Source organism: Paroedura picta, chromosome 10, assembly GCF_049243985.1.
Source record: "Paroedura picta isolate Pp20150507F chromosome 10, Ppicta_v3.0, whole genome shotgun sequence".
Lineage (NCBI taxonomy): Eukaryota > Metazoa > Chordata > Lepidosauria > Squamata > Gekkonidae > Paroedura > Paroedura picta.
In genome coordinates this window covers 78,299,567-78,314,495 of record NC_135378.1, presented here as the reverse complement: position 1 = coordinate 78,314,495, position 14,929 = coordinate 78,299,567, and the positions used below count along the sequence as shown (strand labels likewise).

At 43.2% G+C, this 14,929-nt stretch overlaps 1 protein-coding gene across 7 annotated transcripts in view; it reads right to left on the bottom strand.

Moving 5' to 3' along the window:
* Nucleotides 1-14,929, bottom strand: part of WDFY3 (WD repeat and FYVE domain containing 3) — a 161,446-nt gene that overhangs the window by 93,689 nt on the left and 52,828 nt on the right. For 6 of the 7 annotated variants that reach the window (XM_077300980.1, XM_077300979.1, XM_077300982.1 and 3 more), the window contains 7 exons: nucleotides 14,535-14,721; nucleotides 13,198-13,364; nucleotides 11,291-11,758; nucleotides 10,058-10,159; nucleotides 6,288-6,481; nucleotides 5,305-5,762; nucleotides 2,923-3,006 (listed from right to left, as the gene is read on the bottom strand). In XM_077300980.1, coding sequence (XP_077157095.1) covers nucleotides 2,923-3,006; nucleotides 5,305-5,762; nucleotides 6,288-6,481; nucleotides 10,058-10,159; nucleotides 11,291-11,758; nucleotides 13,198-13,364; nucleotides 14,535-14,721 — 1,660 coding nt within the window. The remainder of the gene's footprint in view (nucleotides 1-2,922; nucleotides 3,007-5,304; nucleotides 5,763-6,287; nucleotides 6,482-10,057; nucleotides 10,160-11,290; nucleotides 11,759-13,197; nucleotides 13,365-14,534; nucleotides 14,722-14,929) is intronic. The other variant, XM_077300985.1, reaches the window with a different exon arrangement.

Here is a 14,929-nt window from a genome sequence, read left to right as displayed (position 1 = left end):
AAATGTAGACCCAAGTTCCCTTGACCAAACTTAGACCACAACACCACCACATGAGCTCAACATGGAATAAGTGTACTCTGTGTAGGCAGCCTATTACACGTACCATAAGTCTTCCAAGCAATTTACACAGCCTTAAGATGTTCAATGCACTTCTACACCACGGAAGCCTTAGCCTATTTAGACCTGTACAATCCACACTGCGATCTCAGGTATAAATGCTAAGAAAAACCATTTTGTATACTTTCAAATTTTATTACCCATGCCCCTCAGACACAGGCAAATTCCTTGACTCCAAAATCATTACTATTAACAAATCTTTTGATTCCAAAGATGAGCCTCAGTTTTTATTACAGAATCATCTCCACCCTAAAACATTAAACAGAAAGCACCTTTTCCCACTAAGACACAAGTTGTTCAGCATCTATAAATGTAATAATCGATGGACTTTTTACCTTTCCCTAGTTTTCCTGCCCTCATTTGATTAGTTCATCTTATAGGCCGTCCTTTGGCCCTTTAACTACCTCCTTCCTCACCCTTCTGTCCATTCAGCAGGGATGCCGCAAGGCCTCAAAGCCATCCAGTAGGACAAGGTTCTCTTTTACACTTGCCTCAATGTTCCAGATGAACGTCTTCCACCGGAAAATTCCACCTCCCATTTCAACATCCACTTCTGTACTAGATGCCAGAACTCTTCCATATCAGCTTTTCTTCCCCCAAAGAAAAATGTGTTCACTCATGTGTAACAAATCAAGCCTAGGCAGCACTGTCTCTTGCAAAGGTGCATCAATGCTAAAATAGACACAGATTTATTTAATTCATTTGATACTGCCCCACACTGCGATGTCCTTGGCCTGTGTGCGTGGAACAGCAGGACGAGTACATTTAATGTACTAGATGGATAATAGATGTGCTATACAAGTACGGGTGTGCCTTTTGAAATTAATAACCTATGGAAGTTAACTTAGGAATGGTATATTTAGAAACTGTTTTCTTTCCATCTTTGAAGAACTGGCTTTTCTTTATCTTTTTCGCTACAAATACTAAATTGGCCATGTATCCAGCAAGTCCTGTATTATTCAATAAGTCCCAGAGTGATTCATCTGGATACTATCGATACATCCCGTGACTAAGTGGATGTTTTTATGTACTTGAGCATTCCATCACTATAGCCCAGGAAGGAGAAGAAATGCCATTTATTTATAACACGAGTGATGATGTGGCAAAGAACGGCACAGAGGACAGGGCAAAAGTTGATGTGGTTTGCCTGAAGGGCACCAAGTTGGAATGCTTGTTTACTTTAGCTAGCCAAGAGAGGGCAAAAGTCAGAATTTTTTTTGAAATCAGATGCTTCGCTTTTTGTGTTATTCCCCTCATCCCTTTGATCTCTAAATATAGTAAGGTGATGGAACACCCAGGATTAAGGAGGCAGGAATGAACAAAGTTGGAGGGGGTGGGGTGATGCGGGCAGCAAGCCTAAATAATTTCATTTTGTCATGTTCCCCCAGGAATTAAGGTGGAGGTGAAAGGATTTACTACAGGGGTGGCCAAACTGTAGCTTTCCAGATGTCCATGGACTGCAATCCCCTTGAGCCCCTCCCAGAACATGCTGGCAGGAGCTCACAGGAATTGTTGCCTAGGAATATCTGGAGCACCACAGTTTGGCCACCCCTGATCTACTCCAGGTGGCATCTGGAGATTTCCAGAAGACAGCGATCAATTCCCCTGGCCGCTTTGGAAAGTAAATTCCAGGGCACTGTACCCTGCTGAAGACTCTCCCCTTCCCAAACCCTGCCCTCCTCATGTCACCCTCCCAAAATCTCCAGGTATGTCCATATCTAGAGCTTTCAAACCTGAACCCATTCATTCCCTGCTGTGCTAATGTTTCAAATTATTATTTCTAGCTAGCATTTATTTATTAAGTACACTGTGATGCTGCTCTCCTTGCAAGGAGCCCAGAACAGCACACAGAGTTTCCCCATCCTACACTTTAGAGGTGGAACATCTACTGGCGCGCTCCCGCAAACGGAAGTCTACGGACATGACACCCGTAATCCCACCCCCAGGGACTGCGCTGGTAGATGGACCATGGCAGTGGCACCAGAGCACTGAGGTGCATGGCTCTGGCATTGTCGTCACCACTGCCAGTCTTCTGTGGCCACTCTCGCCCTCTGGAGAGCGGGGCCAGCCTTGAGAGACTGGCGGGGGCGGGGCAAGCCCAGCGTGACACACCAGCAGGTAAGGGGGGGTTGGAGGGAGGATGTAGGGAACAAGGATTCTCACTCCTTATTTGGATGTTCCACATAAAGGGTGAGAATCCTTGTTGGTTGATTTTTATTGTCACAACAACCCTGTGAGGTAGGTCAGACATGTCCAGAGAGTTTCATGGCAAGCCGGAATTTGAACCTGGATCTCCACGGGTTCTGACTAAACATTGCACACTACACCCCACTCGTTTTTTTTTAATATGGCAGGCGACTATTCTCAAATTATATACCCACTCTCATGTGGTCTGAAATAATTAAAATTATACCTCCACCCCCAAGCCTATGGAAAAACCTATTTCTCAATAATCCAGCTTTTCCCCACAAAACAGCACGCTTGGCTTGATAACAGGAAAGAAAATGAAAAAAAAACAACAACCATCTGAAATTACTGGCTTCCAAATCTTGTCTTCTTTCTTCTACAGCTGTACTGGATGCTATCTAAGATACAGTATTTCCAAACATATTTGCACAATTCACCCCCCCCCCCAAAAAATCATTTCAAGCAGATGGTAACAGCTGAAGTTGCCAGTAAATTAACAATTTGCAAAATGCTGAAAAGACAGTAACGGGTCTCGCTTATTGGAAATATAACAACATGCAGCCAACAAAGAGATCTGGCGTCTGTAGAAAGTGCAACTTCTCTTAAGAGGATCGGTACCTTTTCCTGGACAAAGCTGGTGTTCCCCAAGGAGAGGGGAGAGAAGTCTCATTTGTCAGGCAAGGAGGGATCTGTTCCGCACGACTACAGACAAAACAGACATGGAGGGGATAGAGAGGTTAGAAAAGAAAACAAGAGGCCAGAAGCTTGTTAGTTCGTACAGTTCTGCTAATAGCAATACTTCTTGCAGAAATAGCCAGAGCAAAGACATCGAAGAGCAAGCACAGTTCTGAAACACAGACTTAGAAAGCGGACAGATCTCCCTTTGGGAGTGCAACTCTTTGCATTCAGGAGATGGTAAACAAATTTATACTCTCTGCTTTTTGCACAGCCTTGAAACAAATCTCAGCATTGTAGGGAAGACCTGGATTAGTAACACAGGATCACCTCCGAGGACACGTAGCATGAGCAGGTATGATTAAATCTTTATCAGGCAGACTAACACAAAAAGAGGAAGAGGTAAAGGGAAGGACAAAAATGACCTGTATATCCAGTGCAATAACAAGAAGAAATCCCAGATTTTTTTTTCAAATTCCATTCTTAACAAGTACTAGCAGAAATTAATTTAACGAATCAGCAATCTGAAATTAACTTGAGCAATTTAGCACATAAAAATAGCACCCAGCATTTTAAAGAGACCGTTTCAAGGTACAAACTCCAGGAGCAATCTTAGAAGCCATATAGACCTAACCTATTATCCAAGAGAAAATCCAAGAATATCCTTTGTAAACTTGTAGAAGGGCAAGGAATAGGGTGCATTCTTTTAATATATCCAACTGGTCCTTAAAATATAGTCAATGATTCTTTTAATACAGGAGTGAAAAAGATAAAAAGCATTCCCGAAAGCAAGGCAATACTTGAACGATAAAACTTTCCTTGAGTTCAAACAGCATCACTTTAAAGCCCTAAATAATTAGCTAAAAACATCTTTCTGTGTTTAACGCTGCTATGTGCTACCTAGAATCTCGGTAGCAAAGAAGCAAAATATGTTAAAACTGAAACATCTGCTTCATCATAAGGTAGTAATTTTAACTGAAGGCAGATGAAACAGTGTTTTGTTTTGTTTTTTTACTCAGAACGCTTTTAAATAAACAGATGCATCAGAGCTCTAGAGCCTCTTGTTATCTGTCTGAAGGCCAGCAAGACGTCCCCTCTTCTATTGTGCTTTTGGTGATTAGACCTTTGGAAATTTATCTTTTCTTTAACATCTTTGGTTCTGTTAATGTTTAAGCAGATGCAAAAAAAGAAAGGGGGGAGAGAGAGAGAAACAGAGACAGTTCTTCACATTCTCCTGCTGGCAGCTCCAAAATTCCCTGTTCAATGCGACTCATAAGGGAACCTTGTCTTCCATATCTGATCACCATGGAGGACAGGTTTCTTCCCTGACCAGGCAAGTTATGCATGGTGGCATGTCCAGAAAGGCACCAATGCACTGCAGGGAACTTGGCTCATTCTAGGCCACTGCAGCCTGGGAAGCAAGAGGCACCATACTTCAAACTGCTTAGGATCTGGGGGGGGGGGGGTGAAAATGTCTTGAACCATGTGGGTAGCTTGCACACTCCCAGAGGTCAGCCCCACTCACTCAAATCCTCTCTCTGCACATTCATTTGCATGTTCAGCATCCCAAATTGGGAACTGCAAAGAGGCCTTGATGATGCATCATGACCTCCATGGACAGAGACAACAAACCGATAATTTCAGGTGCATGGGACTAGAGGCGGGGAGGAGAGGAAATAAGGACAGCGATTGTTAAGCTCAGTTGAAAACAGAGAGCGAATAATCCTCTGAAGTAACACCGAATCACGGAAAGGACAGATTCTACTCTAGATTCCAAAGATCTGTTCTACTAGCAGTGGAAGAGCCTCTTCAGTCTGGGGAAAGTACCTCGCCGCAGTGCCACAGTTAGAACTATGTGATCGATCTGGGGCCAAGGGACCAAGCCCTATGAAGATAGGTTGAGGGACTTGGGAATGTTCAGCCTGGAGAAAAGGAGGTTGAGAGGGGACATGATAGCCCTCTTTAAGTATTTGAAAGGTTGTCACTTGGAGGAGGGCAGGATGCTGTTTCCGTTGGCTGCAGAGGAAAGGACACGCAGTAATGGGTTTAAACTACAAGTACAATGATATAGGCTAGAGTCAGAGTAGTTCAGCAGTGGAATAGGCTGCCTAAGAAGGTGGTGAGCTCCCCCTCACTGGCAGTCTTCAAGCAAAGGTTGGATACACACTTTTCTTGGATGCTTTAGGATGCTTAGGGCTGGTCCTGCGTTGAGCAGGGGGTTGGACTAGATGGCCTGTATGGCCCCTTCCAACTCTATGATTCTGTGAGCTCAATTATTTCCGAATACAATTGTATTTTACTCCCCGAACGCGACAAAAACCATACCTGTCAAAGGAGTCTGTCGTTACTTTGTAGAGGTAAATAAAGAGTTTGCTGCAGTGCCTCAGGGTGGGTGACACAGAATCCATGGAGATGAGGTCATCTTCCAACAGTCTTTGAAAGGGCTGGGTGTTGGAGGGGAAGATGTTCAAAGGGCTTATTTTCCTGGAGTCCGAGAAGCAGCCCAGCAACCTCACGGCGTCGGCCAGCTTTTCGTATTGGATCTCTGTTCTGAAGAAGTGCGAGTTGGCAGGCTCGTAGCGCATGGCTGCAGTCAGGGTGCAGAGAACAGTGTGGAGCAGTTCGAAGACTTGGTTCTGGTTCACTTTCTCCCAGCCGTTCTTGGGCGGGGAACACAAGGACCTCTCCATGGCAACGAGCAGCGATGTGACGTACACAAACCCACCGACTTTCCTAAAAACCGTTCTCGTTCGGTGACTCTCTTTGAGCACGCACAGTAGGGCCTGCATGGATATTCAGACAAGGGATGGAAAAGGTCAGAGACAAGCTGCTATGAGGGACACATCACCAAAGGTTTCTGCACCGTGTCTCAACTATTTCAACACGGACATTTAAACTTCTATCCATACATTCGCCTACAAAAATAAATCCGCCTTCGTTCATTGGTATTTTAAAAAGCAGCATCTAACACAGCCTTTCTCAACCTTTGTACCATTGATGCCCAATGAAGTGGTGGGATCGTGCAGAATATAGTTGGGAAGCAAACTTCAAACACACCCATCCAGGGCCCCTCCCCTTCCCACCCCCTCCAGGCCTATCATTGGTCTTTTCTTGGGGGGGGGGGGGATGACAGCATGCCCATAAATGGTCATATCATCCAATAAATGTTTAACACATTTAAAATACATACATACATACATGTTTTCCCTTTCAGAACATGAAATGAAAGCAGCTTTTCAGGAGGTTATTAACCGTGCCCGGAACAGTACCTTGAAGAACATTGGTACATTCTATTGTCTTGCTCTTACCCTTAGTATGTCAGTCTTCAATTGTAATTCGGTAGGCGGAGCTGAGTGCATCAATCCCAAAAGTGTACCCATGTCATCATCGCCGCTCGGTGATAGCACCAGCTGCTGGATGATCATCAGTGCGTGCTGCCTGCACTGTGGATATTTCACGATGTTGTGCACGCACCTGGCGCCACCAAACTCTCTGAAGATACCTGCAAGGAACATGAGTACAAGGGATTAGCTGTGATACCAGTGAATCTAGGCACACTGTCTGATGATCACATTGGCTCAAGGGTCTGCCGTATCTGCCAACAAGCATTTAGAAGCTGGTTTCTTAGGCTGGCAAGAAGTGAAACTTGACTTTCCACACAGGATAAATACAGGCTGTAACATACCAGCAAACCCAAAATCCAGTCTTAGAGCTTTAATTATTTAGCAACCTCATTTGTGATTGGGAGATTCTACTGTGCACACATGCAAAAGTCTGCATTAGGCAAAGTTTTTGTACTTTCAGAAATTGTATTTTTATAGATATTTTAAAGTTAAAATTTTATATTTTTAAGTTAATATAATATAATATAATATAATATAATATAATATAATATAATATAATATAATATAATATAATATAATATAATATAATATAATATAATATAATATAATACAATACAATACAATACAATACAATACAATACAATACAATACAATACAATACAATACAATATAATATAAGAGAGCTGGATTATATTATATTATATTATATTATATTATATTATATTATATTATATTATATTATATTATATTATATTATATTATATTATATTATATTATATTATATTATATTATATTATATTATATTATATTATATTATATTATATTATATTATATTATATTATATTATATATTGAAGAGTGTCTTGTGGCACAGAGTGGGGGGGAAAAGGTGCAATATATTTTAGTGAAGAGCCTCTTGTGATGCAGAGTGGTAAAGCAGCAGACATGCTGTCTGAAAGCTCTGTCCATGAGGCAGGGAGTTCAATCCCAGCAGCCGGCTCAAGGTTGACTCAGCCTTCCATGCTTCCGAGGTCGGTAAAATGAGTACCCAGCTTGCTTGCTGGGGGGTAAACGGTAATGACTGGGGAAGGCACTGGCAAACCACCCCGTATTGAGTCTGCCATGAAAACACTAGAGGGCGTCACCCCAAGGGTCAGATATGACCCAGTGCTTGTACAGGGGATACCTTTACCCATATACACACACACACATATATATATAATTGTATTGTACGTTTCATTTACATTGTAACATGCTCTGTACCTTTGGGGAAGGGCAGGCTGAAATTACAATAACAACAACAACATATACACAGAAATTTCTATCTTTAACACAAAGGGAATGCTGGATTAAGGCCAAAGCTTGTTACTGATCTCTGAAGCTGATGGAAGTAGTAAAAAAAGAATAAGAGCAGCCTGACGTGGGAATCGGCCTAGCAATAAGCCGGTGGTCAAATTTGTACAGTAGTAATATAGTGATTAGAACTAATTCTGTTCTTCTGAACAGGGATCAGCTTGTACAGGGAAGCATAAGATGTCATATTGATTACAGAGAACTTATAGTTAATTACAAACCATATCAATTTGTGTGATCATTTTGTTCCCTGTCCCCATATTATTTCTAGACAGCCCTGCCTAATTCTTTTCCTATAGTCTTTTACTTCCCCTGAACAGGAGGAATTGAATAAGGTACGCCCATCATTAATGTGAAAACAGTGATAATGTATTCTATATCGCACAAGTTAAAGAGAGGTTCAGAAATCATTCTGCCATGCCAAAAGCTTGCTTTCTATTTCTTAATCCATGGGAAGAGACAGCTTTACTAGGCCTTTACAACCTATAAATGCAGCAAAGAAGACATGAGAAAGGTGACAAGGGTATGCACTTCTGTCTCCTCTTCCTTCCTTGTAAAAGTGGAGAAAAACAAAACCTAATTAGGGAGTAGGGCTGCCAAACTGCCAGTATTTTCCTAATCACCCTGTTTTATTGGTAACCAGTATTTGGGGCTTAAGGCTCATAAAAAAAATACAGATTCTCCCCCCTCCCCAGGCTCTGTTCATAATCAACCCAGATCTACTCTTTCCCCCCAAACTCTGATTCTAGCCTAGCTTCCATTCCTCTGTACCTGTCAGGTTCTGCCTGATTTTGCTATGGAGATTTTTCCCCCAGTTGATCTTGAATACTGTTTGATGCCCATATGATTATCATCCTATTCATATGCCTGCATCTCATATAGAGTGATGGGACTTCAAAGAAGCCTTTAGGGATGTAGGGAGTAAGGATTCTTCTCACTTCCAAGTCATTACAAGTCTGCAATATGTACTAAACATGAGACCTTCTGATATATGAGAGATATGTGAATGTATCTGAATGTAGTGCTTCAACTCATGACTGCTGCATTGCTCAGAAGATTTTTAGCTGGAAAATACTTATTGTACCACTGCGGAAGGTGTTTTGTTGGCTTTGTCATATTCTTAGATCCACGGAGTGTGTGTCATCTGGTGTTTGCTCTTTAAGAACTAGTGTATCTGCCACAATGGAAAAGGGACAAGTATAAAGGTATCCCCTGTGCAAGCACCAGGTCATATCTGACCCTTCGGGTGACGCCCTCTAGCGTTTTCATGGCAGACTCAATACGGGGTGGTTTGCCAGTGCCTTCCCCAGTCATTACCATTTACCCCCCAGCAAGCTGGGTGATCATTTTACCGACCTCGGAAGGATGGAAGGCTGAGTCAACCTTGAGCCGGCTGCTGGGATTGAACTCCCAGCCTCATGGGCAGAGCTTTCAGACTGCATGTCTGCTGCCTTACCATTCTGTGCCACAAGAGGCTCTGGGGACAAGTATAGTAGAGCTATTTTTATAATATATCACTGGCTATTATTTTGTTGTAATTAATGGATAATTAAAAGTGGCTATTATTTTGTGTTGTTTTAATTTGTCCATATTTTCTGGTTTCTTTACTTAAACCTTTCAGTGGTTTGATTTACTAGTCTGTACTAGATTTTCTCACATTTTGCTAAGCCACACAGCCTCTCTAGACAGGGCTGTGTTTTTAAAACCCAACATCGACAACTTGACTAGACAGCAAGTTGAATCCACATCACAAACATTCTGTAAAAGAGGTTTTCTTTTCTTTTCTCTGACTATTCATTTGACCCCAGTGGTCCTGAACAGCTACCATAAAAGAACTGCTGAAGTTTCCTGAATCTCCAATAAGTGCAGAACGTGAATCTCATCTTCTGATGGGTACAAGTCATAAGACTCCATAGGCAGTACCTGTTCTTAAACAGATGCACAAGCTTCTAATATGCGTGTGGGTTCAAAGCAAGGTTCTTACATATAAAGCCCTGAGACACTTGACTCCCCTCTGTAAGAGGATTCATATTTGTGGTTTTAAATTCATGCATGTGAATGTATATGTATAACCGATATACATATAATGTATTTAAACCATGATGTAAATATTTGAATGGGGCCATGTGACAAATAAATGTATCCTCTGCAACAGATGTTTCATTGCAAAATGATCAGGAGAGTCTGATGGAGTGAATTTAAGCTTTCTGCTCTCAGTAGACCCATCCCAACCTACCCCGGAGTCAAAAACCTGCTCGATCCAGCCCTTCCATATTTCAAGGGGTCAGATAATTTGCCTTTTTGTTCAAATGCTTCGGATGGCCAAGCGTCACCATAAGGGGTGCAGCTTCACAAACTTCACCAGTTGGCTGGCAGAATTACCTGCATTGGTGTTCGAACCCTGGAGCAGCACTGTCAAGGTTTCCATGACCAGCAAAGCCAGCTGCTTTTGGTCTTCAGATGAACTGTTGTTTCTTGAGTCCCCTAGAAAAACAATTTTTAACAGTCACAATTGAAAAAATTAAGGTATTTATGTACAATTTGTGTTTTTAAAAGCTTTATTGGCACCCGGCCTTTCTCTTTGGGGACCCAAAGCAGCTTGCATTATTCTCTATTTAATAATCACAACATCCTTGTTAGGTAGGCAAGAATGAGAGGATGTGACTGGCCCAAGGTCACTCAGCCAGCTTCCATGGCAGAATAGGGATTCGAACCTGGGTTTCAAAGAGCCGAGTCCAACAGCCATGCTGGCTCCCTGTTTGCAACACTCTCACACTCTTCCACACATGAATCTGCCTTATACTAAATCAGACCAGGGGTCCATCAAAGTCAGTACTGTCTACTCAGACAGGCAGAGGTCGTTCACATCACCTTCTACCTGGGGTCCTTTTCACTGGAGAAGGCGGGGATCGAACTTGGGACCTTCCACATGCCAAGCAAATGCTCTACCACTGCGCCATGGCCCCTCTTTCTGATCTCATGATTGTTCTCATTAACTCCTCTGCTCCAGAGTGGCCCCTGGCATACAGCTGTCACTAAAATAAATGTTTAAACAGTGACACGGCAGCAGCAGGAGGCATTCTGCTTTCAAGCGCTGAACTGCCTGAACGTTACAATCACCAAGAAAAAAAATAGGTTTAATCTTGGACATTGGATATAAACTAGAGGTGTTTACACGCAGTTCATCAACATTTCACCCAGGCAGGAAGGAAGCTTCATTCCTTTAAACAGCCTCAATGTTTTACGAGATTCTCTAGACACAAAGCTTAAGGAGGGTTTAAAAAATGCCCCATCTAGGGTGGCATGACCAAGTGGGCGAAAGGGATTCTGAAATTACACGCATGATGTCAATAGCAGCGTACCTCTCAGGATAATGATGTGAAAGATGTGCATTTTCCATAGCACAAGAAACTCAAGGGCAGAGGTGAGCAAAAGAACCTAAGCAAGTATAATAAAATCAGAGTCCAGTGGCACCTTTAAGACCAACAAAGATTTATTCAAGGCGTGAGCTTTCGAGTGCAAGCACTCTTCGTCAGACTAAGAACTGACCATCATAACGGTGAGAATAATAAGCATAATATTACATATTAAAGGGGGAGAAAGGAAGTAACCTACCTTGATCATGCAGGGCCTGTGTAGGGTCTTTCAAAAGAGCGGCATACTTATGCAAGAGGTTCACCATCACCTCCAGAAGTCCCACCTCCCTGAAGACATCCTTAAAGATGTAGTCGTGACGTGTGAACTTAAGTAGTGTCTTCATTGCAATGATGCTACATGGATAAGAGGCGCTGGATTTTAAGAGGATGCTGACGCTGATAAGTTCTTTACAAGGTATGTAGTTCAGGCTGAAGACGACGAATTCAAGCATCTCGAAGTATTTGGCCTGCACTTCTGGAAGCTTCGCAATTTTTTCCGCAAACTGGGACAGCGTGTGTTGGGACTCCAGGATGAAGTAGTTGGCATTGTCCGCAATGTATATATTCAAGATGGCATCAAGGATAATTTGTGCAAGGTAGTTAGTTTTTGCCTTCAGGAAAGCGTTTTGCAGGACAGAGAACGCTTGGATATTCCTCACGTTATGGCCTGCAACAGTGGGGAGAAAAGGACAGTGCTTTATATACAAATTATTGTTTGGCCATAATCAAGACAGAGCATGAATTCAAGATACACATTTCTTCTTTAGTTAGTACGAGGAAGCTGAGCCTGCAGAGTGCAGGAACGGTAGAAGCACAGATCTCCATACAGAACAAGCAAGGCCTCAAGAGAGCTGCTTTAACAGACAAGGGATCAGTTCCACCTGGCAGGGGAGGCAAGTAGGACTTGTTTTTAGGGTGGTACCCTGGCCTTCCAAGGAGGAAAATTTGTCTAAAAAATGACTTCAGTTGCTCCTGTTACAGTCTACCATGAGATTTTGTCATTTACGTGTATGGGGGGTCCACAGTGAGAAAGAAAGAGTTGGCTTTATAAATGTCCATACCATTGTCTAGCAGAAGCAGGTTAGATTAGCAATGGCCACAGGCACAGACAGCTTTAAAAGACAGAATCGTGGAAGATAGGTTGAGCAAGTTACCTCTCTCATCGACTAAAGAAAACCTCCATGTTCTGAAGCAATCCACCTCTGAACCCCAAAGCCAGTAGGTAACTTCAGGGGAGGGCCTCATCCTCTATGCCCTGTTGTTGAACCTCCAGAGGAGCTGGTTGACCACTGTTCGAAAGAGGAGCCTTGGCCAGATGGACCACTGGTCTAATCCAGCAGTGCTCTTCTTCTAATGTTCTTAGGATGCACAGATGGATAAAAGCTGTCAGGTGTTGCTGTTACTAAACATGGCATCCTATGAGTGCTGGAGACAGGAGCTCCAGCTTGTACTATCACAATCATGTTTTATGTGTAAAATGCCTAAAGATGTTACACACTGCATGAAAGTCTTTAAAGATCTTGCCCGTAAAGAATCAGCCACAGCTTCCCTCCAGAAGCCAAAGTGATTGTGGGAGAAAGGGAAGTCAATTTGTTTCCACCCGCAACTTCCAGCAGTGAAAGGACTGAAAACACACTCATGGATTTAGTCTCAGTTGCAATGTATGGCTGTGAAAGTTGGACCATAAGGAAGGCTGAGCGTCAAAGAACTGAGGCTTTTGAACTCTGGTGCTGGAGAAGACTCTTGCAAGTCCCTTGGACTGCAAGGCGAACAAACCGGTCAGTCCTAGAGGAGATCAGCCCTGACTGCTCTTTAGAAGGCCAGATCCTGAAGATGAAACTCAAATACTTTGGCCACCTCATGAGAAGGAAGGACTCCCTGGAGAAGAGCCTAATGCTGGGAGCGATCGAGGGCAAAAGAAGAAGGGGACGACAGAGAATGAGGTGGCTGGATGGAGTCACTGAAGCAGTCGGTGCAAACTTAAATGGACTCCGGGGAATGGTAGAGGACAGGAAGGCCTGGAGGATCATTGTCCATGGGGTCACGATGTGTCGGACATGACTTCGCACCTAACAACAACAACGGACTGAAAAGAGTGAACCTCACCTTTGCCCGCAGGCTGTGGGACTGCAAATCCAGGCAACAGGAAAGGTGCCCCTGTGGTAACACCGGCTGGTTTTAATTCATTGACCCCATAAGTTGTTAAAGAGGTTATCAGATTCACCAAATCTTTCAACGCATCCTTGGATTCGGCTTCTTTTGCTTGTTCTAACCTGCAGGAAAACAAACCGACGTCAACCCGAAGCCACCGTCGGAGGCATTTGAAAAATAAATCGGATCATTTCAGTGGGCTCTGCTACTAGACCACACTACAAAACCAGTGGCCGGGCGATTACAACAGGCAGTCTTCTGAGAAATGTCAAGAATGAAGCCACGTGCCTGCTGAACTCTTTGGAACCGTTCAGCCTCCCAGGCCATTAGTCAGCAGACTTGCCCTGATAACAGCCTTGCTGGAGGCAGATGCCTCATAAAAGACACTGTGGACTGGAATGGGAAGGGGCACTGTGTCACTGTGGATATCTGATAAGCATTTTTCCTCCTTTTCCCATGAAGTCCCAGCAAACTTAGGGCAACGCGGTATGGTTTTCAAGACAAAAGATGGTTTGCCATCACCAGCCTCTGCTCCGAGGCCTCAGGTTGGCAACCTCCAGGTAGGTGGTGGTAGATAGAGCTCTCCTGCTATTACAACTGATCTCCAGGCGATAGAGTAAGGTGACCAGATTGTCCCACTTTTGGAGGGACATCTGGGGGCACTTGGCAAATTGTACTTATGTTGAAATTAAAAAAAAAAATACAATACTATTTTTGCGTTCTATGAAACTTTTTGTTGCTCCATATAGACCAAATTTTAATCAAGAACCCCCCCCCCCCCCGGTCAATGGTGTCCCACTTTACCAATGTTGAAATCTGGTCACCTTATGATAGAGATCAATTCACCTGGGAAAAATAGCTGTTCTGGAAAGTGGACTCTATGGTATTATACTCCATTGATGTCTCTCCTCTCCTCAAATCCCGCCCTCTTCAAGCTCCACCACCAAAATCTCTCAGGGTTGGCCAAACTGTGGTCCTCCAGTTGTCCAGCAGGTTCTTGCTGACAGGGGCTCATGGGAATTTTAGTCCATGGACGTCTGGAGAGCCACAGTTCGGCCGCCCCTGGGTGTTTCCCAACCTGGAGCTGGCATCCCTGACTGAGCGCTATGCCATTTTCCTTTGTGGAATATTCTCTTTCCTTCATAGCATATAAGAACTGAGTACATTCAATTTTCCCTCTGTATCTCCAGTAAATTATACATGCCCACGTGTGGAACAGACAGACCCTGCTGGGAAAAGGAAAACAAGGTGATCACACAAGAATGTTACTTTGACAAACTTTGTTTGCATACCTGAGTAAGAGATCAAAGAGGAAGTTATATCCTTGCCATATCCTAAAATCATCCAGCAGCGTTTGAGAGACATCGCTGGAATCTTTGAGGAAGCAAGAAAGGCCAGCAAACATCTCAACTATTTCTAAAGGTGAAAGGTCATCTGACTGCTGCATGTTCTGAATACACGTTGACAAGCATTCTTTTTCTGCAAAGATAACATTACAGGATGAGCATTTTAATGTCCTCAGGTGCTTGCATTTAAAATGACTATGGATTAGTCACTACTGGGTCACAAGACTATTACAAGACCTCCTGGCAAGCCATTTTCAAAAATGGACAACAGAAATACCCTCCCCCCTAAACACACCCTTTCCACTTTTTACAGCTGAAAGAAATCTGCAGAAAGAGAACTT